Raw genomic sequence first — 24,165 nt, forward strand, 5'->3', positions numbered from 1 at the left:
CGCAATCTGGAAAAGGGGGGGGGGGGGAAGAGGGGGCACTCTGCCTTTGCCTGGACACGGACGTCGAAAGAGTGTTCCGGCCAGGTGCCTGCTAATCCACCCTGCTGCCTTTTTTTATTTTTTACTCAATTGGAAAATGTTGCTAAACATGAATGTTGTTGCCCCAGCGAGAGGCGCGATGCTCGCTCCTCGCGTCTAACGACCGCATCGGCTTCATGCGCGCCAAATTTTGTACATCACGTTGGTTTCGGAAGGGGAAAGGGGGAGGGGGAATGCTTGATGCGTGACTTGGAACGCAAATACAGAAAGGCTTGGATGCCCCTCCGTGATAGCAAACAATATCTAGACACCCACGTCCCGCAAATCCCTTTTCCCTCCGGGGGGCCTCGCCGCCCCGCCGCGCTGTGGTTTTCGGGCAGACCGCATGCAAGGCACACTGTCAAAAATTGTCAGAAAACACGATGGAAACTCTAGTCGGAAATTCAAGCACTGCTCGACAGGGGGCGCGAGGAAACAGCGGTGAGCTTGTCACCTTCCAAGACAGACTGAGAGGCAGCGAGAGTGAAAACGTCTAGTTTATTTCTCAGATCTCCTTGAGGGCCACGTCCTTGTCCTTGTCCTTGGCCTTGTCGCCGCCGCCGTTCCAGGGTTCCACTTGGCCGCGGTAGAAGAGCAGGAAGGGCACGGCGCCGACGACGTACATGGTGGCGCCACCCAGAACACGTACCGCCAGCCCACCTGCGGAGTCTGGAACCAAGGCAGGGCCTTAGGCAGGGCAGGGCGCTCTCACTTTCCGGAAACGATTTACGACCGCACTCTGACAGGCGGATATGCATCGAAGCGAAAAGCGAAATTTGAAACTCGACGTTTTGTTTTTGTTTGGTTGGCCCACCTGCTGGAAGTGGTGCAGGAAGGCGCCGGCGAGTGGCGTGGACAGCACGGGCGTGATGGAGCCCATCCCGTTCATCACCCCGGTCAGGACTCCTGCAAACGGACTCGGACTCAGCGGGGGTTTTCAAAATACCTTCACACCACGCACAGTGGGCCAGAAGACCGGCGCCGTCGGCCAAAACTCTAGACGCGTTTTCCAGTGTCGCTCAATGAGACTCGAACCGAGCGTGTGACCCCACCAATGGATTCCTCGTTCGGAGAGCAATCCATTGGTGGGGTCAGTCGCTCGTTTCGAGTCCTGTTTAGCGACTCTGGAGCTCAAAACGCGTCCGGGATTCGAACCGCCTCCACCGGTCTTGTGCCCACTGTGCGAGGCTGCGGTTGGCTGTTCGGTGCCGCACCGGCGAAGTTGGGCGCGATGTCCATGGGCGCCTGGAAGAAGCCCGAGGTGACGGCGCCGATCATGGTGACGGACAAGGTGAGCACCACGACGGACAGCAGCGCGTTGCAGCCCGAGTACGCCAGCACCAGCAGCCCCGCCACCGGCATCAAGTGCGCTGCGGCAGAACGACCATGGAACCACCGCGGTCAGCCGCACGTCTCTCTCGCACTCATGGGGCGTGGGTGCGGGGAGAGACGGAAGTCCGCCTGACGTGGAGGCTTACACACGACGACGGAGACCTTCCGGACGGTGACGAGGCGGACGCCGCGCTGCAGCAGGTGGTCGGCCAGCGAGCCGTACAGCATGGCGAACACGTACTGCGACAGGAAGGGCAGCGCCGACAGCCACGCGCTCTGGCGGCAGGGAAGGGAGCTGTCACGCAGTGACCCGACGCACAGTGGGCCAGAAGGCCGGTGGAGGCGGCCAAAGACGCGCTTTGAGCTCTAGAGTCGTTGAAAGTGACGAACCGAATCGAACGTGTGACCCCACCAATGGATTGCTCTCCTTACGAGGAATCCATTGATGGGGTCACTCGTTCGGTTTGGGTCACATTTAGCGACTCTGGAGCTCAAAACGCGTCCGGAGTTTTGACCACATCCACCGGTCTTCTGGCCCACTGTGCGACGTACCGCACACCGTCAGGCACATGACGGAGTGCCTCGTAAACGATGGCCTCGGAAGAGTTTGGCCCAGCCTCGGGCCCGGCGTAAACAACAAACAAAAATTAGGCAGTGCCGCTCGGCGTGCCGGTGGCGTTCCGAGGAGTCGTTTCGTCGCTGTCGCACTACTGCGGTGCGCCCCATGAGTGCGACAGAGACGGAGAGACGAAAGGACTCCTGGGAATCAGCCTGCCGGCAGGCATGCCTGCAGCTGTGACGCCGCGGCGCTAGTCCGCCGTGCGCGCAGGGCAGCGCGGCGGGCCAGGCTACCCCGCCGTCCGCAGGCGGCCCGGCTCGGCCCGGTTCGGCCCGGCCCCGCACTCACCTCCTTGAGGTCGAAGCCCAGCGCCGTCTTCATGTAGGTGGGGCCCATCGTGAAGAAGGTGTGGAAGCCCCAGTCGTTGCCCACGGCCGCCAGGTTGCCCAGCCAGAACTGGCCGGACTTGAGGGCGGCGAGCCACGGCACCGCGAGTGCCTGCAGAAGAGGGGCGTTCGTTTTATTATTAACCAGGAAAAATATAATAAATGTGGCGACTGTCGGTGCGCGCCACAGCGGCAGCGCGGCAGCCTATTAAAACGTGAAAAGGTAAGTCCCAGCTCAGGGCGTCACGCCGTCCCTTTCAAGCGACTGTGGCGCTAATAAGCGGCGGACAGGGGAAGCACGGGCCGCCCTGCCAGCGGCCGCCAAAGGCAGCCAGAGGCAGCCAAAGGCGAGAAGCAAGAGGATGAAGCCCTCCTTTTCCACGCGCGCCATTCACAGCCCGTCAGCCCGCCGCGCCATAATAGCACGTGTCTATCGCATTTCGGGCGGCGCGCGCAGGAAAGCCCCTTGTCGGCGACGCCACGGCGACGCCACGGCGACGCCACGGCGACGCCACGCATCCAGGGCTCCTTTGTGGCGGCCCGGCGGCCTGTACCTCCTCCTTGACGGGCTCCAGGTGCTGAGCGAGGTACTCGCGCTCCGAGTCGCTGATGCGGGGGTGCTGGTCGGGCGAGTCGAACACCAGGAACCACCAGGCCAGCGTCCAGACCAGGGCCAGCGCGCCAGACACGTAGAACACAGCCTCCCAGCCCCAGGCCGTCAGCACCCAGCCGCACAGCGGCAGAGCCACCACGGTGCCCAGCGACGCGCCTGCAACAGTCGGGCAGTCAGCACGCGCGAGCGTTTGGCGCGCTTTTCGGCCAGAGTCCGGGGCGCCAACCTTGGAACGCGAACGACACGAAGCGCGCGCGCTCGGCCACCGGCACCCACCGCACCACGATGGCGCTCATGGCCGGAAACACCACACCCTGCGGAAAACAAAAACCACTTGAAAAGGCTCCGTTCAATAAACAGCAACCGGTGTCTGGCGTGCCTACGGACGCCTACCTGCGCCAGGCCCTGCATGGCGCGCATCAGGAGCAGCAGGGTCCAGTGGCCCTTGGCGGCAAGCGGCAGCAGGAAGCTGATGATGCCGTTGGCCAGCAGGGCCGCGCCGTACACTCGCTTCGTGCCGTGGATCTCGGCCACGCGGCCGCCGGGCACCTGGCCGAAGCGAGAGAGAAAGAAGAAAATGAGACGCTAAGTTACCGGGGCAGCGAGTCGGACCCTGGAGCAGAACGCACCTGGAAGACGACGTATCCCCAGAAGAAGGCGCTGAGGATGACGCTCTGCTGCTGCAGGTCCCACGCGAACTGGCCCTGCGGAGGCTTTTTCTGTAAAGGCGCGCAATGAGACGTTAGGTTAGGTTAAGTTAGGTTAGGTGAGGTTAGGTTGGCGACCCTCCGCTGCCTACCTGGCTGGCCGCGGGGGCGTACTGCGGCACCACTGTCACGTTCTTCTGGCCGCCGCACACGGTGGACCGACTGGTCGGCAGCGAGTCGTCCCGGGCGGGCTCCTTGACCATCGCCACGATGGCCAGGTTGAGGTTGGCGCGCAGTAGGAACGTCACCATGAAGCCCAGGAAGAGCATGAAGCAGAGGACGTACCTCGCGGCCACGCGCTCTGCAGGAGAATGAGCGCGGGATGGTGGACATTGGAAAATCCACAGATGTTTGTAACCATTTGATTCTTGTGTTGAACCCGACTATGAAGTCAGTTTCTACATTTGACGGGGCAAAAGCAAGTTTCCGAGGCAGACGAGGCCTGCGGCGATGAGAGTTTACTCGGGGATTTGGGGCAGGAGTGCCACCACTATGAAACGGAAGTGTCTGCACGGCGAATTCCGCGAATGGGAGCGCAGAGTGCAACGGCCACTCGGTATGGCTGCACGTGGCCGAGAATGGACGAATGGAGTGAGGCACCACACTGCACCGCACCGGGGCAGCGATGCGCGGGTACCGACCGGCAGTAGCGTCACAATGGAAGAATGGAGAACGTACTCACCACAAGCCATCTCTGAATTTCCTTCCGACACTTCAGCACGGATAGATCAGTGGACCTGCACACAAACGACAAACACCGCTCAGAAAATAATTTGTGGACGTGCGAGGAAAGGCTTATCGGTGGCTGGGGCACTGGGCCCCGCCCCGCCCCGCCCCGCCCGGTAGCGCGGGTCAGTGTCAGTGGGCAAGTAAGCCGCGCGTGGCCCCGCGATGCGCTGACCACGCGCCTTACAGAGTAGCAATAAAACATCAAGTCGCTCGGTTGTTTAATTTTTTCCAATCGAAGGGGCATCCACTCTACAAATCTTTGACCCGACTACAGTGCAATAGATAAAAGTTTTCTGGATTTTAAGCAGGCTGATTTGACCCTTGTAATCTCGCATCCCCCTCGGTTTCGATTCTTCCCGCCCGCCGTTGACCAATCGTGGGTCGAAGTCCCGCGGGCCATGTACGTTCCGGAGAACGACGTCATCAAGACAACGGACGTGCTCAGCCTGCTGGGCTGTTATCAAGACTAGAGGACAAGCCAAGCCAGTGCACAAGTAGGCACGATTCAGTTATGGGGTAACCCTTTGACTGCAGTAGTGCCCTCGAACCACTCGGCTTACCTGCGCTGCGACACTCCTCGTCGGCTTGCACCTGGCGACGCCTCGGCGACGCCCCGTCCCCGCCCAACCCCGGACCCCAGCCGCGAAAGGGCTTCCGGGTGACACCTCTCACGAGTGGTGGCCGCGAGGGGCTGGCGCCGACGGCCTTGGCGTCGATGGCCTCGGGTGGACGCGCGTCAAGAGAGAACGCTCCCCGCGGACTGTCCCGTCGGAGGCCCGTCACTGGTCGTGTCCTAGTCGCAGGCCGGCCAGGCCCCACGCCGTGTTCCGAGTTCGCGCCACTGACGACTGCCTGGCTGCCTCCCACCGCCGTCCTGCCCCTGCTCCGCGTTGGCTCCGCGTTTGCTCTCGTTGGCCGCCAAGGGGGTATTCACTCAGGTATTAGTCGGTCGAAGGGTGTGTAATAGCCCTGTAATAGTTCCTGTAATAGGTAATGTCTGTGTAATTGCTGTAATATGGTGTATCCTGTAATGGCCCGTAATAGGTGTAATAGGAGTGTAATTGATGCGTAATAGGTGTATTAGTAAAAACATAAATGTTTTAATGTCAGAAAATGGCGTTGTTGTGACGGTAATTGTTATGAAATAGCTGTAATTGTTATGTATTAGCTGTAATTGTTGTGTAATTGCCGTAATTGGTATGTAATACTGTGTAATTTATGTAATGACTGTATTTGATGTAATAGTCAGTAATTGCTCTCATCGGACTCTAATAGGTCTGTAATCGTCGATTGTATTCGATGTAATCGTCTGTAATTGCTGTAATAGTGTTGTAATAGGTCTGTAATAGCTGTAATAGTGAGGTAATACCCGTAATTGACAGATTAGCTGTAATAGGATGTAATTCATGTAATACTTTTCAAAAGGTATTAGTATGTCGACCACTTTTAGGAGTGAATACCCCCTTGTTGGCCGCGCGCTCTCGGTCGCGGGGCCACTACACTACAATCGCGGCGTGAACCGCGCCGACGCCACCATGGTCGCGTTTCAGGTCACGGGGGTCCAGCGTCCACCACGCGGGCCGCGGCCGAAGGGAAGGGGAGGGGAGGTCCGAGTCCATAGGGATTCAGCCCCGACGATAAAGCCGGCGGCACGGCGTCGTGGGAGATGCGGCCTGACGGCCTGACGCGGCCGGGCCGCGGCCGCGCAACCCGCTACACTGGTTGACAGTCCGAATCTGAATCGCGTCGCGTCGCGCTGTCGCGCCGACGACCAGCGTGATTGAATTCACCGTTCGACCGGCTGGGCCCGGCCCGTAATTGGGCCGTGGGGCTCTGCTCGGCTCGCTCTGCGTCGCTGTGCGTTGCTGTGCGTCGTGGACGCGGCGACGGACGACGCCCCCGGGACGGCATGTCGTTGGACTGCCGTCCTGCCTTTCGGTCCTTTCGGTTTCAGCAGGCCTAACCTAACCTGCCCCGTCCACACTCCGCGTGCTCTGGGTCGAGGACGTCGAGGACGTGCTGGTCCCTGTGGGGTACATGGTCGAGGTCGGCGTCGGCGGCCCTCCCCCCCTCCCCTCGACGCCGTCCTCGCGTCTCAATTCCCGTAATTGCTCATGTCCGCGGCCAGGCGTCTGATTCCGAACAGTGCCTCCGTCGCTCTGTCTCTCTCGCACCCGACGGCCTACAGCATGCCCCACACGTGCGAGAGAGACAGAGCGACGGACGCGCTGTCCGGAATCAGACGGCAGCGGCGATCCGTCGACGGCGAGGTCCAGTTCCTTTCCGGGCGGGTGACCGGGCGACACGGGGCGAGGCGGGGCGGGGAAGACCGCGATGGGAAGCCACCGAAGTCGAGTCCACGCTTTGGAAGCACCCCTTTTTCCAAGTTCTGTTCAGTGCTCTCATCGCGGCGGTGCTGCGCGGTGCCGCTCCGCTCGGTCTGCGTTCGGAAAAGACCCCATTCCCGTTCCGTTTCTCACTCGGATGCGGCAGCAAGTTAGTGAGCTGGGCCCTGTGTGTGGTCAGCATTTGGTACACTCAAAAAATGACTTCTTCCAAAAAAAAAAAAAAAAAACTTGACAAATGAGCTCTTCAAAGAGGACACAGCAACAAGTCAGCTTAAGCACATTTTAATGCCAGATGATTCACCAAATAACAAAATCAAAACAACAGCCATCACCTTTTTTTTAACAAATTCATTTTGTAGGTTTTTTTTTTTACTAGATTATGCTGAGTTATTCTTCTTTGAATAAATTGATTTTGTAGTGTTTGAGTTCCTGAATGCTCTCCTTGATGTCACCCAGTGCTCTATGAGCTAGTTTCTTCTTCGGTGCACCTGCGTAAGTCTTGGGAGCCCATCGCCTAAACATGACAGAAAGCAGAAATTTATTCATAACTCTTTCAAGTATCAGAGTTCATGCATGATCCAACTAAGAAAACCTAATACCTGCACAGTTCCTTGACTGTGGATACATCCACAATTCTGTAATGCAAGTGGTCATTTACTCTGGGCATATACTTCATTAGGAATAATCTGTCCATGTAGACTGAGTTTCCTGCCAGAGGACAGGTACCTGGAACACATCTCATTTTACATTCTACTCTTGTCAATTTGCTCAAGACATGATTTGGACTTTAATTAACCTTTGGTGGTGTGTTTCTCTAGATAAGACAGCAGCTGATCTTCAGCTTGTGCAAGTGATATCTTGCTGTTCTTGCAGCTTTCAGTTAGCCCAGACTGAAAACAAACAAAATTATTAAAATTATCATGGAGACAAGAATCAAAATACTTAAGCAAAACACACATGCTGCTGATCAAGTGAAATCTTACCTGTCCATGGTGCTCAATGCACCAATCATTCATTTTTTCTAGGACAGTATCAGGTTGGTTTATAATGATATCAACACCTTCACCTATTATGTTAAGTTCACTATCTGTGACCAGGCAAGCAGCCTCCATGATGTGGTGTTCGTTGAAATCCAAACCAGTCATCTAAAGTAAAAATAAGAATAATAATTATATAAATTATTGTAGTAACAACAAGAATTATGTATCATCCAACCTACCTCTAAATCAACCCACACCAAGCGGTTCTTCATGTTAGACGGTGGTGCTTTAACTGGCGGTGCAGTTGAAAGTAAAACTTTCGATCCTTGATGTTTTAAAAAATGGACAAAAACAAATTAGTGTTAGGTTTAAGTCATAAAAAGATTTTCTATCACAAATGATAAGGTGACTGGGCAGAGCTTGGACCTACCAATCATAGTGTTGGGAAGGCGGCAAAAAGTTCTGACAATGTTGACACAAACTGCAGACATGTGAATGCTAAAAAGCCTGACAAGATACACGCGTGTACGCAACAATCTCTCACTTGTCTTCAATTTACAATAGAATAGAGCAGAGAGAACAGCTAGCCATGAGGCAACCTAACCTACCAACTAACAACGTGAACGCCCCTTACAACTTCTCATACAGGTTCGGACTGCAGCTAGCCTCATCTCTGGGAACGCCATTCCAATAGCAATGAGGCTGCAGAAGCTGAACCACGTCACAAATTTCAACAGTCGGATTTACGTAACTTAGGCATGCCATGAACGAATAAGAGGGCGAACAAAGTCAACGGTAGGCCGGATCGACTGTTGTCATATCCGTCAACACTGCCTGCAACCGGTCAGCTCACCCGGCAGCCTCCTGAAAATTGTGTGAACGTGGCTGTGAACAGCAGCTGCAGTCACAGAATATCGTGAAAAATGAGGGGTGAGTGACACACGCTAATCTCCGCTTTCCGGGAAATGGACAAATGGATTGCTGGTTCTGTAACTTAATTTTTTCACCAATAGCTGTGGTCCTGCAGCTGAAATTTCTGTGAAGTTGTTTTGAAAATACACTAGATTTGTTGATTTAAAGCATTTTCAGTGTCTATTCTCACGATTCTAAGCCAAAGCATCTTAATAAACATTCACTGTAGCCTTTCTTTCTGATTGATATAATGTTGTATTATTGCTACTAACCTTCAAATTATTACCCTGTCAAAACTTAAACCACTGTTTATTTTTTACTGTTTCAGCCTTATTTATATTAGTTGCTCTAACGCTAGCACACGTCAGCTCTGCACTTCCCGCTACTTCTTCATATTTAACTGCAAATGACCGCAGTAGACTGCGACAAGTCTTGGATGGAGCCTGGGTTCCGAACGATCTAGCTACTGTTCATTATGGCGCACTTGCGTACACATTATTAGGACAGGCTGTGAACAAACCTCAGGTATAATTGACTGGTTTAGATTTGTCGTTACTAACTCCTGCATTGATAAATTTCCTGTCATTAACATGGAGATATCATTTTCGTTTATTTAGGAGGTTTGCAAATTTTTGGGAACCAAAACCAGTGAAACAAATCCTGAAGTTCTCTTTCACTTAGCCGGTGCATGGCAAGCTATTGGATCATGCGGCACCCTGCAGTCAGCAGGCATTGTCAAGGTAAACTGGCAATCAAATTGGTTAAAATATTAAAACGTTCTTGAATGAAGACCAACAGTAAGGGCACTAATCATTTGTTTTTTATTCCCCAGAAATTGAATGAAGTTGCTTCAAGTGATGCCTCCCCCATGTCAGATGTGTATTACGCAGTCCTTGGGCTGAAGTCCCTGCGCCAACGCCCAACTGACGTTGCCAAGGTTCTCAAGAATGTTCAGAGCTCCCTCAAAAAGGATGACAGTGCTTTGAGGTAGGGGCAACCTTATCTTGCATATCTGTTCCCATTAGTATTTTAATTTCGACAACACATGCTATTCAACTTGCCTGATAAAGAAACACATAATCTCAGATTGTAAAACTGTTTTCCAGCTTGGGCTATGCTTTCCACGTTGCTGCTGCTCTCGGTGCTGAGGGCCGTGTCATTTTTGACCGCATTCAGGATGCTGTTGCTCAGGCTGATGAGGTTGATGGACGTTTCCTTCAATTTGAAGGTGGACTGAGCATCACAGGTGAGTACTGTGATGTTCTTGTTCAGTTTCCGTTGCTGTTTGGCCTTTATAATAATAATCTGGTATGTATTGTACGCAGCTTTGGTTGTGAGTGGCTCATTCAATCTGGCAACTTCCCAGAACAAGGCTCCTCCCCTAAACCATGAACAGACCACCAAATTTGCCAACTACTTTTTAAGCCGACGATCTGTTCAAACTGTGAAAGGAATCTACAGCCTGCTGGATGTCCTCAGTACTCTAAGCTCAAATAAGGTATACAATTACTTTTCAATTACTGGTATTATTATAAATTATCACTTCCATTTTGTTTCTCATTAATTTCTCCATACAATCCAATCATTTTCTCCCCCAGTTTGTTCTCCCTGTATCAATTAGCTTGGAAGGCTCAAGTGCAGTTTCATCATCCAACCCTAAGATACTACTTAAAGTTAGTGATGTGCTGGGCAAGCCGATCAGCACATCCACTGTTACAGTTACAGCAGAATCTGCCAAAGGGGGTGAAGATTCAGTCGTTATCCTCTCTAAGAAGAAATTTGAAGCTACATCAGACAAGTACGTGTCTTGCTGTTTATCAGAAATTATCAGTGTCATTATCAGTATTTCTAAGATGGCTGTTTAATTTTTCTTGACAGGACTGTGTTCAGTTTGAATGTCTTTGAAGAGAAACCTGCACCAGGACAATACAGTCTTACTGTAAGTGCTTCATTGAGTCAGGCTGATCCTCGCATTCCATCAAACATTGTTACCACTGTAACCATGAAGGCCATGTGTGCTGTTACCATTTCTTCCTTTGAAATTGGTACTGCTGATGCTGATCAGACAACTCAGCCTAAGATGCACAAGTAAGTGTGCATGGAACGAGCGTAAAATAAGATGTGGCAAAGTATGTGACTTCAAGTAACTCATTCTGCTTGTTACCTTTCGAATTTTACTAGGGTCACTTATCCATCCAAGCTTCCTTCTGTTCTTGAGGCTGACTCACAACAAAAGGTTGTCGTCCGCTTCCAGTTGGTGGCTGCTGGTTCTAACAAGCCACTTGCTGTTCATCAAGCATTCCTCCGTCTTTGGAATGACAAGACTAAGCAGGAAATTATTTTCAATGCTGAAAAGGATTCTTCTAAGACTTACAAGTTTGACATGGTATACTATCTCATGATTTTGCTGAGAACTAATTGATTTCGCTCACTGGTGTAATCTGAAATATATTTTTGGATGATTGCTTGACTACAGGATATAGGTGCCAAGGATCCTGATTTCGGTTACTTGTCTGGCGAGTTCCATGTTGACCTTATCATTGGGGATGCCATAATTGTCAACCCACTTATGTGGCATGTGGCCGATTTGAAACTTGCTGCACCCTCTTCAGATGCTAGAGAGGATTATACTTCGAGCCATGCTTCTCTCTTCAAACCAAAGCCTGAAATCAAGGTACACTTGAGTTTAAAGAAAACAAAAATATTGATGTTGTCTGTACTGAGAGAAGACTTAATTTCATTACTTATTCTTTCATGCAGCACATGTTCCGTGAACCTGAGGTTAGACCGGCAGCTGTTGTGTCCAATCTTTTTACTGCATTAGTATGTGCACCACTTTTAATTCTTCTAGGATTGGTTAGTATCATCAGTTTACTTTATATCTCATTCAGTGTTGCGTTTTATTTTTATTATTTTGAATTTGTTTCTTGTTTCAGTGGGCCAAATTGGGAATCAATATTTCAAATTTCCCAATGTCGCTGAGTGCTATTGGTTTCCACATAGGTCTCACAAGTAAGTATTTCTATCTTAAACACATTAATTTAAAAAAAAAACTAAACATTCAAATAAAATGAATTTTTTTTTCTTGTTGCAGGTATTTTTGGCTTATTTGTTGTGTTTTGGCTTGAACTCAATATGTTTGCCACAATGAAATATCTTGTGGGTTTGGGAGCACTGACTTTCCTTAGTGGAAATAAAATGTTAGCACACATTGCAACAAGGCCAAAAGCATAGATCAATAGCTGTATATTGTTTTAACTCTAGCCTTTTGTATCAAGTTGTGTCTCTGTGTGCTTCACATTCCTTTGCTCAGTAAGTAAGCACAGTGATCTTGTAAATTTGTACCCTCCCCATTGTTTTTGTAAGAAAGTGGATTTAAAGTGTGCACCAAAATTTAAACTTCAAATGGATCTTTCTCATTTTAATTTCATTACATACAAGAACTGAATGTTGTCCGGTTGATTTATGGTAATATTATTCATTAATACAGATGTAAATAAATAAACTTTACTTAATCTTGAGTGAATTCACTTGTTGACAGCTACCCCCTCACCATCAAAGGTAACGACACAATTTGGTAGAGCTTGCTGCAGTTTCTGTAAAACCTCTGACTTGTTCTTTACCTCAGGTAGTCCCTCCAATTTGAGAGTTTTCAAATTGCTGAAACATATACAGGGTTATTTTCACATTAAGGTCAGTTGAAGCATGCCTTAACCCTATATTTGCTTACCTTAAACTCCGCAGAGACAGTATACTTTCAGCTGTCAGATTCCAGCAGTATATGACTTCCAAAGTGTTAAGTGATTTCTTAAGAACTGAAAGTAGAGGCAAAGCTTCACTGTCCAGGTACTTGCATTTCTTAAAAGTAATCTTTTCAATATGATTGCATCCCTCTGTAACAAAATTGATGGAGTGGTAATTAGTAACTAATAGGTTGGCAAGTAACACGCTTGCTTACATTGTACAACAAGAAAGAAGATGTTTACCAAAATGTGGAAAGCCCATTGACATGACACTAGAATCTGTGGCATCTACAGCTTTGATAAAGTAACGACCCCTCTCTTTTTTATCCAGTGGAAGCTCATTGTAGTCTGTCACAAAATCATTGGCACCCATCCATTGCACTAAGGCCCCATTTCTCAGCAGCCATTCGGCACAGGCTCTGTCGGGACCAACCTCTTCCACTCTTTCCCTTGACACTCTAAAGGGAATGGGAAAAGAGGTTGAAAAATGTTGTAAAGTCGACATATCGTGTTGGAAACTGTGGCTTACTGGTTAAAAACAGAATTAATCCAATGGAGGAAGAATGGCCGTTGCTGAACTTGGCTTGATGCAACTGAAGCAGCTGATGTCACAACTTTGTGGGTCAGAATGTGGCTCTATAACAAACATGTGAGCAAATGACGAAAGGAAAACTCTCCAAAAGCTAAAGCTATCTTGAACGCGTTGTTAATAGTGATTGCCCCATTGTTAACCAATCACAGTTCTTGGAATATTACCTGCATTATCTGTTGACATAAAACTGTTCTTGCTGGGGTTAAACCAGCTAGACGCAGGCAGTTTTGAATTGAGTGCAGAACCATCACCATGGTAGAATTTGATAAACGCCAAATTGACCGAATCCTCTACCTGAAACAAACATACTTATTATTACATCAGAATTCAAAAATAGCTTTGTAGCTTGACAGTGAGTGAGAAAATCCAACAGATTAATGGCACTTCAGTAAAAATAGGAACAGGAGAAATTAAAACATATTTTTCCCCAATTCAAGTGAATACCGGCTAGTCTTGTCAATCGTGGAGTTAGATGACAAAGGCCTCCTAACCTTGACAGGGTGAAAGCGAGAGTGTCAACAAAAACAAGCAGACGATACACTGGTCGCGTGTCTTGCCAACCACCTCACAGTGAGAAAATTGTTGTAATCATCGAGTAGATTTAATTGCACATTTTCGTTATTGATTCCTTCCTTCTTATTTACTCAAATTTAAAGAAAAATTATTATGAAATCATTTTATTTCGAAAACAATTGTGAGAAAATGTGTCAAAGTGACATAAATGTTTGTATCTACTGCGAATAGTGTTCATGGCAGTTCTGGAGAGTTTTATTTTCAGGTGTGTGTATACAGTTTTTTAAGGCGACGGGTGACGTTTTGGTTCCAGAGAGAGATTGTCGTCATAGTTTCAAAAAAATATTTTCTTGTTCTGCATTGAAAGAGCAGTGGCAAGGTTCATTCAAACTTTGCCTGTCCACATATTTTCTAATGAGTGGGCTCTTTGGCAGGCTGAAAGTCGCTCTTTGCTGATCATCACGAACTTGTCTTTTTAAAACGCAATTCCATGTTACATCTGCTGTTCAACTGAATTCGTTGCGACACATCATGTCAGAATCCTACGGTACGTCTTTTCACAAAAAGAAAACTTCTTTTCTAGTGCTTTTAAAGGCGTTCATTTGAAAGGAGGTCCTTCGCCGTGGAAGGATGACTAGTTTAGTGTCCTAACCCATTGTCTTTTCCTGATTATCAGTCCCACTTTGTCCAGTGTCCCCATTAGTTGTTACCCATCAAAAAATATTCCTGACAGCTTTTATGTTGGAAATATTTTGGTACATGTACATGACTGTTTCATGAGATGACAGAAAGATTTACTTTCATTTGTCTTGTTTCAGATTACTTGTTCAAATTTTTGGTGATTGGCAGTGCAGGTGCTGGAAAGTCATGCATTCTACATCAGTTCATCGAAAGTAAATGTGCGTAGAACTCCATTGCCATATCTGTCTTGTTGATTTTTATTTTTTGAAGTTGTCCTTTTTATGTCAATTTTCTTGCTTTCTTTTGTCCTGGTGTATTCAGTTAAGGACAACAGCAGCCATACTATTGGAGTTGAGTTTGGCTCCAAAATTGTAAAGGTTGGTGGGAAATCTGTGAAGCTACAGATATGGGACACTGCTGGGCAGGAACGATTCAGGTGAGTTTCTTATGCATCACTGTTAAAGATAAGCTGGAAGTTGTTTGGAGTTTTGAAGACATGTCTTTCTTGACAGGTCTGTCACACGCAGCTACTATCGTGGGGCAGCTGGCGCATTGTTAGTTTATGACATCACCAGCCGTGACTCTTTTAATGCTTTGTCAAACTGGTTGAGAGATGCTCGCTCTCTCGCAGGTCCTAATATAGTCATTCTTCTTGTTGGAAACAAGAAGGATTTGGATGCTAAGCGAGAAGTCACCTTTCTGGAAGCCAGCAAATTTGCTCAGGAGAACGGTAAGGAGATGCCTATTCTGCAAATAGCAAATTTTGAGCTACACCCTTAATTACAAAGAATACTCAAAGTTCCTATTTTTCTTGCAGAGCTGATCTTCCTTGAGTCCAGTGCAAAGACAGGAGAAAATGTAGAAGAGTCATTTCTGAAATGCTCAAAAACAATTCTTTCTAAGATTGAAACAGGTACGTATTTACAATTTATTATTGACTATACATCTGAGTTTTTATATTACTTTTCCACTTTCCTTAGGGTCAGAGCTGTCATGTCTCTTTTTTGTGTTGCAGGTGAATTAGATCCAGAAAGAATTGGTTCTGGTATTCAGTATGGTGATTTGAAGCACCTGCAGACTAATAACACTGCTCGTCGTCAACCAGACTGTGTGTGCAGACCTCTGTAGCAATTTTCATTTACAGTTAAATTTTTAATTATGGCAAATAATAATATTAATGTTCAGAAATTATTTTTTGTTCCAATAATTTTGTTGTGCAAACATTGTCTTTGCAGTTTGCTTTATCACAGCTGTCTGCGTTCTTAAAAGTTTGTTTTGCAAAATTGTGAAGTACGGCAAAGAGAAATTTGTGAAGATATTGATTATTTTAATGAGAGAATTGCATTCTTCATTGAGATCTGGCTGGGCTGTGATATGATTTCTTCCATGTTTGTTGTACTGTTTGGTTATTTAAAAAAATTATTCTATCTGCTTTGTGTTGTTTACCTATGATATGTCAATGGTATGGCTACTACACTTTTGAGAAATTGAAGATATTTAAGGCACAGTCTTGTTACAAGTAGTGATAGATTCTACTTTTGTGATAATGTTATCAAATGTAAGTGTTTTCTCTCTTAATCTCGGTTTGTCACTTCTGTTAGTTAATTATGCCTTGATTTAGTGTGTTACTTTCTGATTCAAATGCACAAAATATGTTCAGCGGTAAACAGAGCTGATGCACCATCAAGCAAGTACATTTTCCTGTTAGAGTACTCTCTGTAATCTCAGTTGTTCTGGTGTTGCCTTTTTGTGTGTGACTTGAGTTGCTATTATTCTAATATTGAAGCCATTTTATGGGCTTTGCATGACTGAAAAAGGGCATTTAGAGTGTCTCCTGGTTACACTTCCTTTGGACAGTTTAAAACTAAGTACCATAATTAGAATTTGAAATGGAAAATTATCTTGGTTGGTTTTATATGTGCTTCAATTTTTTGGCCTTCACGGTGTCAAGCCCTTAAATAGTACCTTGGCTGTGCATGCTTTTTATCTTCTCAGACTCTGATCTCTCACAGACATTTTTCTCATATGTGAATCTCATTCCCCATGATAAATGAACCTCCTTCATCAGAGATGCACAGCCCATGATGACACTAGGAGATGCAGTATTAATTTTTTCCCCTATTATTGTGTGCCTCATGCATGAAACATCGTGCAAATTTGTTAAGTTTGTAATTTCTCAAGTGTTTTCCCTCTCAATTTACCAGTAATTCGCCTAAGAAAAATTGTAAGGTATTTTTTCTCATCTTGTGAATTTGTTCTTTCTTTTACCTGCTGATGACTGCATTTTGCATATAAGATATTTTTGAAAATGTATGTGTGTGTGTGTATGTATGTGTATGTAACACAGTGGTACCTAGTTCTACTTCATCAACTTTCGTTCTTGTTTTCAATTATGTCTGACTTATGGGTTAATACATCAACATTAGATGTGTAGTGTAGTTTGTGGTGGATGATTGAAGTTGTTTGTACAGACAAATATTTATCTTTCTATCAGTTTGTTTTGCCAGAGATTGTGCAAGGACCATTCAAACTTGAGATGTTGATGACCCAGATTGTTTGCATTGTTCATTGTTTAATTTATGCTCCGTTTTATATTCATTAAAATTGGGATTATTTTTTAAAAAAGCATAGCTTGTGAGTTTAATTTTTTTTACAACCCTCTTATTTTTAGACCAACCCAGACAGTTATTTTCACTACAGGTCTCATTGTGGCCCGGAAGCAGGCAAGAAAACAGACTGGTTGGAAGAGAGTGAGAAGTCACGGGTGCCTCGACAGGTGACAACGGGGAAGGCAATCGAACAGGGGAAGCACGGCTGAGGTTCGCGTGCCGTTGGAGGGGGATGGGTTGGAAAGGAAAAAGGGAGGGGGGCTGACATCTGACTGGAGTGAGGAACAGATAGATCTTCGCAAGGACGTGGTAAAGCCCGAGTTAGCCCCAGGTGAGACCAAAACCGCGATGGATTCGAGTCTGCGCGCCACGCCACACCGCACCCAATCACAGCGAGGGTGGCGCCACCCCTCCGCCCCTTCTCGCCCCCTTCTCGCCCCCTTCTCGCCCCCGCTCAGTCGCAGGTCACTGCGGAGCGGAGGCGGGGGAAGAGGGGAGGACGGATCGCGACGAGAGACGCGAGGAGGAGGCGGGCGGGGCGACGGGACAGCGAGGCGGGCGGAGGGAGGCGAGGCGAGGGCGAGGAGGCGCGGGCGCGACGGTCATTCTGAGGCAACGTTTCCTTCACGACGCACGGGCTCACGCCACTTGGGGTCTTCGTCGTCATTCACTTCGACCCGAATATAAACAGCAGCAAATGCAGACGCCACTCCTGTAGGCCACTGACATCTTCAGAGGGATCTGGTACAGCGAGTTGCCATGGAGGACAACGGGTATCGCAAGCGAAAGAAGATGAAGCAGAACGGAGTGGTTCGTCCTCTCCTGACAGGTATGGGCTCCATTACTTATTTAATCTTGAGCGCGTTTCTCGCAGTCGACGACACCATCTGTGGTGTCAGTCACGATGGAAACATTCTGGAGTGTTGGACCTTCCCCGTCCACGGTCCCCGACCATGTTCTGTTTGATGTTGCCTTATGCAATGCCCTCGTACTCTCCAAGTGGACAAACGGAGTCTCTTTGAGGCATACTACAATGACACCCCTCACGACGTCGCTCGTTTAGTGTATTGTTGCCTAACACATGCTGCTAGAGTCTCGAGACTCAGACATTGCATTGTCGTGTATGGTCAAGCGTTTTTTCTGGTTATGTTTACCTCTGTGTTGGACCCATAACCTCTCTGTTGTGGTTTACATGAAACCTTGATCACCATGTACTCTGTTTTGAATGGCAAGTGATAACTTTTCTTGTGCCAAACGTTCCATTTTCTTCAAGACACATTTCAGTCTGATTTGATTTGTCGGTCTCTTCTAGCTCAAATAAGTTATCTGATACACGAGAGCTTCAGTCATTGTGCATTAATTTTCAGCACAATGACTTGAGGATGCCCGTTTGTTTTGTGCAGTTCGATAAAATTAATAACATTTCCATATTTTTTGAAGTGTGTATGAAATAATACTGTGTTACTTTCTTTCCATGCAACCTAACTTTGTAGGAGTAGTGTCACTTTCGACAATGTCCCTTACAGTTCACTTTAGTATTTTTATGTTAAAATGAACATGGCAGTGTTAAGCTTGAGAACTTCAATTCAACAAAATTCGTATTTTTTATTCAGTTTGCATATTATATGACTCTTGTTTACAGCATTCCTCTTCCTTACTGGCCTTATCTTTCTCTACCTGTCCACCTGCCGGCATTGGCCTTTATTTTTGTCTATGACTTATAAGGAACACAGTTTATCTGCTCGGTACAGCAGATTGAGATGTTCTCAGATAAGAGGAGCAGTATTCTTTCTGACAATGACTGTCATCAAGGTGTCTTTTGGGCACTACTTCTCTTAAATATATTTCCTAACCATCTAGAGTTTCTCTTTGAACTTTGTAAAAAGACCAAAAAACATGCCATTTTCAGTTTTTTTTTTTAAATTATTTTCTTAATCAATTTAAAAGCATTAGAAAATAAATTTTCAATGATTATTTTGTCTTACTGAAGATAAAAACAGTGGAGACTTTTGGGGGAGGACTATCTTGATTAGCACCCACACAGGTCAGATGGAAAGGCGACGGAAGTTCTTTGCAGCAAGATAATGTCGTAGGAAAGGGGTGGAGGTGCCACTAAAATGCCACACGGACAAATACCTAATCGACTGATAACACTGACTTTCTCAAGATAACAAGAAAGAAGATCTCATCTACACCAAAACATTTCATGGACCCATCAGCAAACTATAGCCCTTAAAGCTTTTTTTTTTTCATTTTCTTTTTTTTCTATTTGAGAATGGTGTGTGAGAATGTAGCCAACTCGCTTCACTTTCTTCTCTTTCTTTATTTTTTTTTCTTTTGTGTTCCGGGTAATGTGCCCTTTGCCCTCTGAGCCGCGTTGAGCGTTGCGCGTTGTCTCTGCTGCTAGCGTGTTATCACTTGCGAGCCCTTCCCTGCCCTAGCTGACACGCTTGCCCTGTTTGCCCCGCTGCCTAGGGTCCAAGGCTGCCCAAGGCGGGGCCTCCTAGGGCCTGGCGCCTGGCTTTAGGTCAGGTGGCGTGTGGCGTGCTGGATCGCTACGCCGTTAAGATATTCATCACGGAAAGTCACCAAACAGAAAAAAAAGACCCCCCCCCCCCAGAACTGCACCGGCGGCGTGGTACTTTGCGTGAGGGAAGGGTTTGCCTTGCCGGTCTGGCTAGGTCTGGCCGAAGGGAAGGCATGCCGAAGGGCCGGAAGGCCGGAAGGGGTGCAGTGCGGGGAAGGGAAGTGTGGTGTCAGTCCGGGGAAGCGCCTCCGCGCTTGGCAACGCTTGGCAACGCTTGCCAACGCTTGCCAACGCTTCCCGGACTCGGCCCATGATCGACCTTGGCACTACTGGTCCCGGCTTGCCGGCGTGGAGTGGGGATGGGATGGGATTTACATTCAATCTGCACTGCCACACTGCCATGCCGCTCGGCCCAAGGCGCCCAAGGCTCTGGCGTGTCCTCCGTGCGTGCCTGGCCCCGCTCGGCGCCCTTCCCTGCCCTGCCCTGTCGTCTCCAACTTTGGCGCTGCGACTCTGGCAGCTCCTTTGGCGTGCCGCGTGCACGACGACGTGTCCTCTGTTGCCCTCTCCGTCGCCTCGCGGCTCGCGGCCCGGCACCCGTGTCTGCCGTGTCGTGCGGCGTGGCGGTTTTGTGGAGAACCTTGTCGACTCGACCTCCTGGTGAAAAACTCGTGGCGGCGCCAGCGGTGCCAGGCCGGGAGCGCGCGCCGCCGCCACCCTCCTTCCGTGGCGGGGCGCAGAGCAGCGCAGAGCGGCGCAGAGCGGCGTAGGGTGTGGGGCGTTGTTGGGCTTTTCCCACCGTTTCCATCGCCCAGGGCTGCGCAGGGCCGCAGGGCCGCAGGGCCGCAGGGTACGGAGGTGTGCTAGATTGCATTTCCTCATTTCGGCGGATCGGCTCCTCCTTGACCTTGCCTTCGCCCTCCATTTGCCCTCATCGTTGGCGTAGCCACGCCCGCCCGGGCGGTCCCTTTTGGACTTCCCTATTCACCGGTGGCCGGAAGTGCTACCGATTTGCCCGTCATTACAGGGCACAGGACGCAGAGGACGGCACTGGCTTCCGAGCTCATGCACCCGCAGGCCGCAGCACATGCAGTCTCGCATGCAGTGCCCGCATGATTTGGAGATGAATAAACAGAAGTCGTTTTTCTATTGCAGATTTGTACCAAATCACCATGGCCTACGCCTACTGGAAATCCGGGAAGAAGAAGGATCATGCTGTGTTTGATCTCTTCTTCCGCCAAAATCCTTTCCAGGGTGAATTTACCATTTTTGCTGGTCTGGAGGAAAGCTTGAAATTTCTTGAAAATTTCCAATACTCTGATAGTGGTGAGTCTCTTACTCAAATCATTGTAAATGTAAAGTTTAGAATTAACAATGTCAAAAATGTGTTCCGATCTTACTCTTTCAGACATAATATATCTTCGAGAGACATTGCCTTCAAGCATTGAACCAGAATTCTTCGACTACCTCAAGAACCTTACTGCAAATGAAGTCACAGTTTATGCCATTGAGGAAGGCTCGGTTGTTTTCCCCAGGTGATAACAACTTTTTGAGAACAGCTGACTCTTCCCTTCTTGTTAGGGTGTCTCCGCCATCTGATTTATATGAAATGTGTTTTGATATTTTAGGGTTCCTCTCCTCCGAGTTGAAGGGCCACTTATCATTTGTCAATTGCTGGAAACCACCCTTCTTACTCTGATAAACTTTGCCAGGTAAGGTTTGTCTCTAATGGAAACGTTTTGCCGTATGTAGGGTACTTCCACACTATTGAATCATTTGTTGACAGCTTAATGGCCACCAACGCAGCCAGGTACAGGATAGCGGCTGGCAAGCAGGTTTCCCTTCTGGAGTTCGGCCTGCGCAGAGCACAGGGGCCCGACGGTGGGCTGTCGGCATCGCGCTACGCATATGTCGGTACGTTTCCGAGTCCCAGCAGTGGCCGGGGGAACCGCGGGCACTCTCCGACTTGATGATTCGTGACTCGGCAGAGGTGTGGGTTTTGATGTGGTGTTGTATTGATTGCGGGGGCAGGCTGGGCTAAGGCTGGGGTGTGAGCAGGGAGCAGAACTAGTTGCAAGCCTTCCGTGGCAAGCGTGGCCTGCAGTCTGCACCCTGGTACTGCCTGGCACTGCCCCCCCCCCCCCCCCCCCCGCCCAAGGCACCCCAAGGCCTTCCCTCTCCCTCCCCCTTCTCTATTTTCTCCCTTCCCCTTACTTTTCCCCCCCACAGACCAAGATGGGGTGCCACCTATCTGATCAGCAGCCCACTGTTGTTAATTAAACCAACTTTGGTTATTTTTCACAAAGATAGAAAAAAACATTAGTATAATTTTATATTTTTAAAATTTTTTTTCAGGTGGTTTTGATGGCACAAGCAATGTACTGGCTGGAAAGCTATTCAATATTCCTGTTCGGGGGACTCATGCACATTCCTACATTACATCTTTCACTGGGACAAATGATCTTCATATCAAGGTGACTTGTGCTTTTAGTCGAGCATTTTCCATTCATCTTAAAAAGGAAATCCACTATGAACTTGAATTATTTTTCAGACACTGTGTCATCGTGTGACACGGGAAGAGCACGATATGTTATCTCTTTGTCAGCAATGGCGGATAGAACTTGCAAAACATCTAGAAACTCTCACGGAGGAAGCAAGTGATGGAGAGCTCGCTGCCTTGATAGCTTTTGCTATAGCTTTCCCCGATGGATTCATGGTGCTAGTGGACACGTACGATGTCAAGAGGTATTCTGTTTGGCATGAGTAGAGCACATTTAACATTTTCACCCCTAGTGCTACTAATGCCACATCATTTCATTATTGGCTTATTCCCTCTCATTTATAAAAAATTATTTTGATGATGCTGCAGTGGTTTGGCTCATGTCCTTTCTTCTTGCTGCTCTTTAAACTCTATTTGCACTCATTAGAGCCTTGATCTTGACTATGCATAATTTGCTCTTCTGTTTGGTGGCAAGGGTACATTCTTTCAACTTGTGTTTTCTCCTGTTTCCAAAAGAATATGTCCCTTTTGGGTATTTTTTTATTCTTATTCTCTTAGTTTGTTCTGAAGTTGCTTTTAAAAGCAGTTAATCTGAGTAGACTGTTGATTGACTGTTGAATATGAATTGATACTGCCCTTCAGCATGTCTTTGCTCCTGCTACTATCTTTGCTATTGAGTTGTAAGTACATTGTTGAAGTCGGATAAAACAGGGCAAGGGAGGTAAGTGTGGTAAAGTATGTGGCAAAATTGAATGGTGTTTAGTGTGGCCTATTTGCATTGTGTCTTTAGTTAGGTGTTAGTATGGGTTGATTAATTAATTCGTGTGAAATTTTGAGAGAGGCACTGTTTGAATTATTATTTGCACTGTGGTGTTTGCCTTTGCCTGGTGTAAGCTATTACCTGCAAATCATCTGTTGTTTTTTTTTCTTTGATACAAAAATGCTCTTTTCTCGGGGAAAACTTACTTGGCATCACCTCTAAAGATTTATTTACTTTGTATGAACTAATTTGACAACATTTCCACAGGTATAGGGATAGTTTATTAGTTTGTGTAATTTCTTCTTACAAAACCTCTTTTTCTTTCTTTTTTTTTTTTTTTTTATTTCAAACGTTTTTGTTCTTATTTATTATTGTAGACAGCTACTACCAGCTTTGACTCCAAAATTTTTCCGATTTCCAGTTTGTTTTAAATGTCCACATAGTCCACTCTAGTCTATAGTCTCTCAGTAGAAGATTGACATAGTAATGGAACGAGGTTCTAAGTTTCTTCAACAAGACTGTTAGTTAGCTCTCTTGTTCCTCTGTGTATCTAGTCCCTCTTCCATGTCTCTCCCTGTTTTGCATGTGGCATTTCCTTTTTCAGTGGTTCTGACGTTAAATCTAATGGTGGTTCGACTAAATTTCATGGGTCACGCAATTCTGAGCAGCACATGCATTGGCCGCTCCAGAGGTAATTGTTATGTTCTTCTTTTTCTTCATGTTTCCTTGTTATTTTTTTACTGCATTGTTTTATGAAATATCCCTTGCATCAATTTTGAAAGTTGCTGAAAAGGTGAAATTCCATTTAAGTTTTTATGAGAAGCAACTTACTTCCTTCTTTCTGTCTTTAGTTACAATCGTTTTATCTGGATCGTTTTAATGGATACTTTTAACAATGTCCCATGCTGACTTTTAGCTTTGTCCTTTGCGTTATCTCCAAGCTTGCTCCTAAAATAAGGCTTTTAAGGATAATATTGGAACAAATGTATCACAGTAAACTTCCCAATAAAAGACAAAAAACAAACAATCCAAAGAATAAGAACCAATCAGATCTCTTTTTTCCCCCCTCTTACTTATACATTATCATCAATCTTCAGAAACTTTCTTCTTATGTTTTGTTGTAAATTAGTGTAGATGTAGTCCATTCCATTTTATCCATTCAACCTAATTAGATTTTATTTGATATGGTTTTATACTGCCCATCTTCTTTTGGCTGGCCGCTCAGCTATCTTGCATCTCTTAAGCACTCATTCATTATTCATGACCCACGCTTCCAATCATGAAATTTTGCCTAGTCTAAACATTCTAATACTCATCTCATGAATTATTCTCATTTCCAAATATATTTTGGGTGTTTGAAGTTTTAAAGTTGCTTCAGCCTAGAACTATGTAGATCGGCTGCTTTAGGCAAATTGGGAAATAATTTGATCTGAGGTTTCTTTCTCCTTTCTCTTCATCCATGAACTTCTGGTGGGCAACTAAAATTCTTTCACAAACACATCATCATCATCTCCTGTGGGAAAATCATTTCTAAATGTGTTTTCTCCAATCTGAATATACTTTGGACTCATCCATTTTACCATTAAACTTGTTCAA

At 47.0% G+C, this 24,165-nt stretch overlaps 6 protein-coding genes across 8 annotated transcripts; 3 read left to right on the forward strand and 3 right to left on the reverse strand.

Annotated features, from left to right (window-relative positions):
* Positions 1–557: 557 nt before the first annotated feature.
* On the reverse strand, positions 558–5,298 carry LOC117652279 (sialin-like). Its single transcript, XM_034397070.1, is given in 13 exon segments — positions 558–711; positions 714–747; positions 893–984; positions 1,293–1,448; positions 1,557–1,686; positions 2,318–2,467; positions 2,910–3,124; positions 3,195–3,282; positions 3,362–3,517; positions 3,598–3,687; positions 3,768–3,976; positions 4,358–4,412; positions 4,965–5,298. Coding segments are annotated over 12 exon segments (1,458 nt in total). The 5' UTR covers positions 4,368–4,412; positions 4,965–5,298; the 3' UTR covers positions 558–583.
* A 1,720-nt stretch (positions 5,299–7,018) lies between these two features.
* On the reverse strand, positions 7,019–8,378 carry LOC117652281 (probable oligoribonuclease). The gene is made up of 6 exons (XM_034397074.1): positions 8,163–8,378; positions 7,972–8,057; positions 7,736–7,897; positions 7,549–7,642; positions 7,352–7,478; positions 7,019–7,266 (listed from the first exon to the last, which is right to left on the reverse strand). The coding sequence occupies exons 1-6, from the start codon at positions 8,221–8,223 to the stop codon at positions 7,140–7,142; spliced, it is 657 nt and encodes a 218-aa protein (XP_034252965.1). The 5' UTR covers positions 8,224–8,378; the 3' UTR covers positions 7,019–7,139.
* A 133-nt stretch (positions 8,379–8,511) lies between these two features.
* On the forward strand, positions 8,512–12,159 carry LOC117652278 (dolichyl-diphosphooligosaccharide--protein glycosyltransferase subunit 2). Its single transcript, XM_034397069.1, has 13 exons — positions 8,512–8,662; positions 8,973–9,169; positions 9,262–9,384; positions 9,477–9,631; positions 9,751–9,890; positions 9,970–10,142; positions 10,243–10,442; positions 10,523–10,732; positions 10,826–11,030; positions 11,121–11,318; positions 11,405–11,500; positions 11,581–11,656; positions 11,739–12,159. The coding sequence occupies exons 1-13, from the start codon at positions 8,656–8,658 to the stop codon at positions 11,876–11,878; spliced, it is 1,920 nt and encodes a 639-aa protein (XP_034252960.1). The 5' UTR covers positions 8,512–8,655; the 3' UTR covers positions 11,879–12,159.
* LOC117652280 (ATP synthase subunit s, mitochondrial) lies at positions 12,038–13,601 on the reverse strand. Of its 2 annotated transcripts, none has more exons than XM_034397073.1 (6): positions 13,471–13,601; positions 13,144–13,273; positions 12,917–13,023; positions 12,631–12,845; positions 12,375–12,537; positions 12,038–12,304 (listed from the first exon to the last, which is right to left on the reverse strand). In XM_034397073.1, the coding sequence occupies exons 2-6, from the start codon at positions 13,231–13,233 to the stop codon at positions 12,172–12,174; spliced, it is 708 nt and encodes a 235-aa protein (XP_034252964.1). In that variant the 5' UTR covers positions 13,234–13,273; positions 13,471–13,601; the 3' UTR covers positions 12,038–12,171. The 2 variants fall into 2 exon arrangements, with proteins under 2 accessions (XP_034252964.1, XP_034252962.1); XM_034397071.1 differs by having other exon boundaries at positions 13,424–13,552.
* A 146-nt stretch (positions 13,602–13,747) lies between these two features.
* LOC117652282 (ras-related protein Rab-4B) lies at positions 13,748–16,803 on the forward strand. The gene is made up of 6 exons (XM_034397075.1): positions 13,748–14,039; positions 14,311–14,391; positions 14,495–14,609; positions 14,686–14,903; positions 14,991–15,086; positions 15,189–16,803. Exons 1-6 carry the CDS (start codon positions 14,024–14,026, stop codon positions 15,299–15,301), a joined length of 639 nt encoding a protein of 212 aa, XP_034252966.1. The 5' UTR covers positions 13,748–14,023; the 3' UTR covers positions 15,302–16,803.
* Positions 16,804–17,345: 542 nt separating this feature from the next.
* On the forward strand, positions 17,346–24,153 carry LOC117652552 (nicotinate phosphoribosyltransferase). Of its 2 annotated transcripts, none has more exons than XM_034397561.1 (8): positions 17,346–17,611; positions 20,465–20,635; positions 20,718–20,844; positions 20,938–21,021; positions 21,096–21,223; positions 21,665–21,783; positions 21,861–22,054; positions 23,174–24,151. In XM_034397561.1, exons 1-8 carry the CDS (start codon positions 17,542–17,544, stop codon positions 23,262–23,264), a joined length of 984 nt encoding a protein of 327 aa, XP_034253452.1. In that variant the 5' UTR covers positions 17,346–17,541; the 3' UTR covers positions 23,265–24,151. The 2 variants fall into 2 exon arrangements, with proteins under 2 accessions (XP_034253452.1, XP_034253453.1); XM_034397562.1 differs by lacking the exon at positions 17,346–17,611 and adding an exon at positions 17,676–18,010 and having other exon boundaries at positions 23,174–24,153.
* Positions 24,154–24,165: the final 12 nt, after the last annotated feature.

The sequence above is a fragment of the Thrips palmi genome, unplaced genomic scaffold (genome assembly GCF_012932325.1).
Source record: "Thrips palmi isolate BJ-2018 unplaced genomic scaffold, TpBJ-2018v1 HiC_scaffold_7, whole genome shotgun sequence".
Lineage (NCBI taxonomy): Eukaryota > Metazoa > Arthropoda > Insecta > Thysanoptera > Thripidae > Thrips > Thrips palmi.

What these genes read in the sequence shown, in the direction of transcription:
- LOC117652281 (XM_034397074.1), bottom strand. Translation starts at nt 8,223, where the DNA reads ATGTCTGCAGTTTGTGTCAACATTGTCAGAACTTTTTGCCGCCTTCCC. An exon ending in GCATTGAGCACCATGGACAG is followed by an intron (nt 7,643 to 7,735) that starts GTAAGATTTCAC and finishes GTTTGTTTTCAG; the next exon opens with TCTGGGCTAACTGAAAGCTG. An exon ending in ACAGTCAAGGAACTGTGCAG is followed by an intron (nt 7,267 to 7,351) that starts GTATTAGGTTTT and finishes TGTCATGTTTAG; the next exon opens with GCGATGGGCTCCCAAGACTT.
- LOC117652278 (XM_034397069.1), top strand. An exon ending in AGGCTGTGAACAAACCTCAG is followed by an intron (nt 9,170 to 9,261) that starts GTATAATTGACT and finishes TCGTTTATTTAG; the next exon opens with GAGGTTTGCAAATTTTTGGG. An exon ending in AGGTGGACTGAGCATCACAG is followed by an intron (nt 9,891 to 9,969) that starts GTGAGTACTGTG and finishes TATTGTACGCAG; the next exon opens with CTTTGGTTGTGAGTGGCTCA.
- LOC117652280 (XM_034397073.1), bottom strand. Translation starts at nt 13,233, where the DNA reads ATGGTGATGGTTCTGCACTCAATTCAAAACTGCCTGCGTCTAGCTGGT. An exon ending in AATGGGCTTTCCACATTTTG is followed by an intron (nt 12,538 to 12,630) that starts GTAAACATCTTC and finishes ATTTTGTTACAG; the next exon opens with AGGGATGCAATCATATTGAA. An exon ending in CTGTCTCTGCGGAGTTTAAG is followed by an intron (nt 12,305 to 12,374) that starts GTAAGCAAATAT and finishes TATATGTTTCAG; the next exon opens with CAATTTGAAAACTCTCAAAT.
- LOC117652282 (XM_034397075.1), top strand. An exon ending in TCAGTTCATCGAAAGTAAAT is followed by an intron (nt 14,392 to 14,494) that starts GTGCGTAGAACT and finishes TGGTGTATTCAG; the next exon opens with TTAAGGACAACAGCAGCCAT. An exon ending in GCTGGGCAGGAACGATTCAG is followed by an intron (nt 14,610 to 14,685) that starts GTGAGTTTCTTA and finishes CTTTCTTGACAG; the next exon opens with GTCTGTCACACGCAGCTACT.
- LOC117652552 (XM_034397561.1), top strand. Translation starts at nt 17,542, where the DNA reads ATGGAGGACAACGGGTATCGCAAGCGAAAGAAGATGAAGCAGAACGGA. An exon ending in TTTCCAATACTCTGATAGTG is followed by an intron (nt 20,636 to 20,717) that starts GTGAGTCTCTTA and finishes TTACTCTTTCAG; the next exon opens with ACATAATATATCTTCGAGAG. An exon ending in ACTCTGATAAACTTTGCCAG is followed by an intron (nt 21,022 to 21,095) that starts GTAAGGTTTGTC and finishes ATTTGTTGACAG; the next exon opens with CTTAATGGCCACCAACGCAG.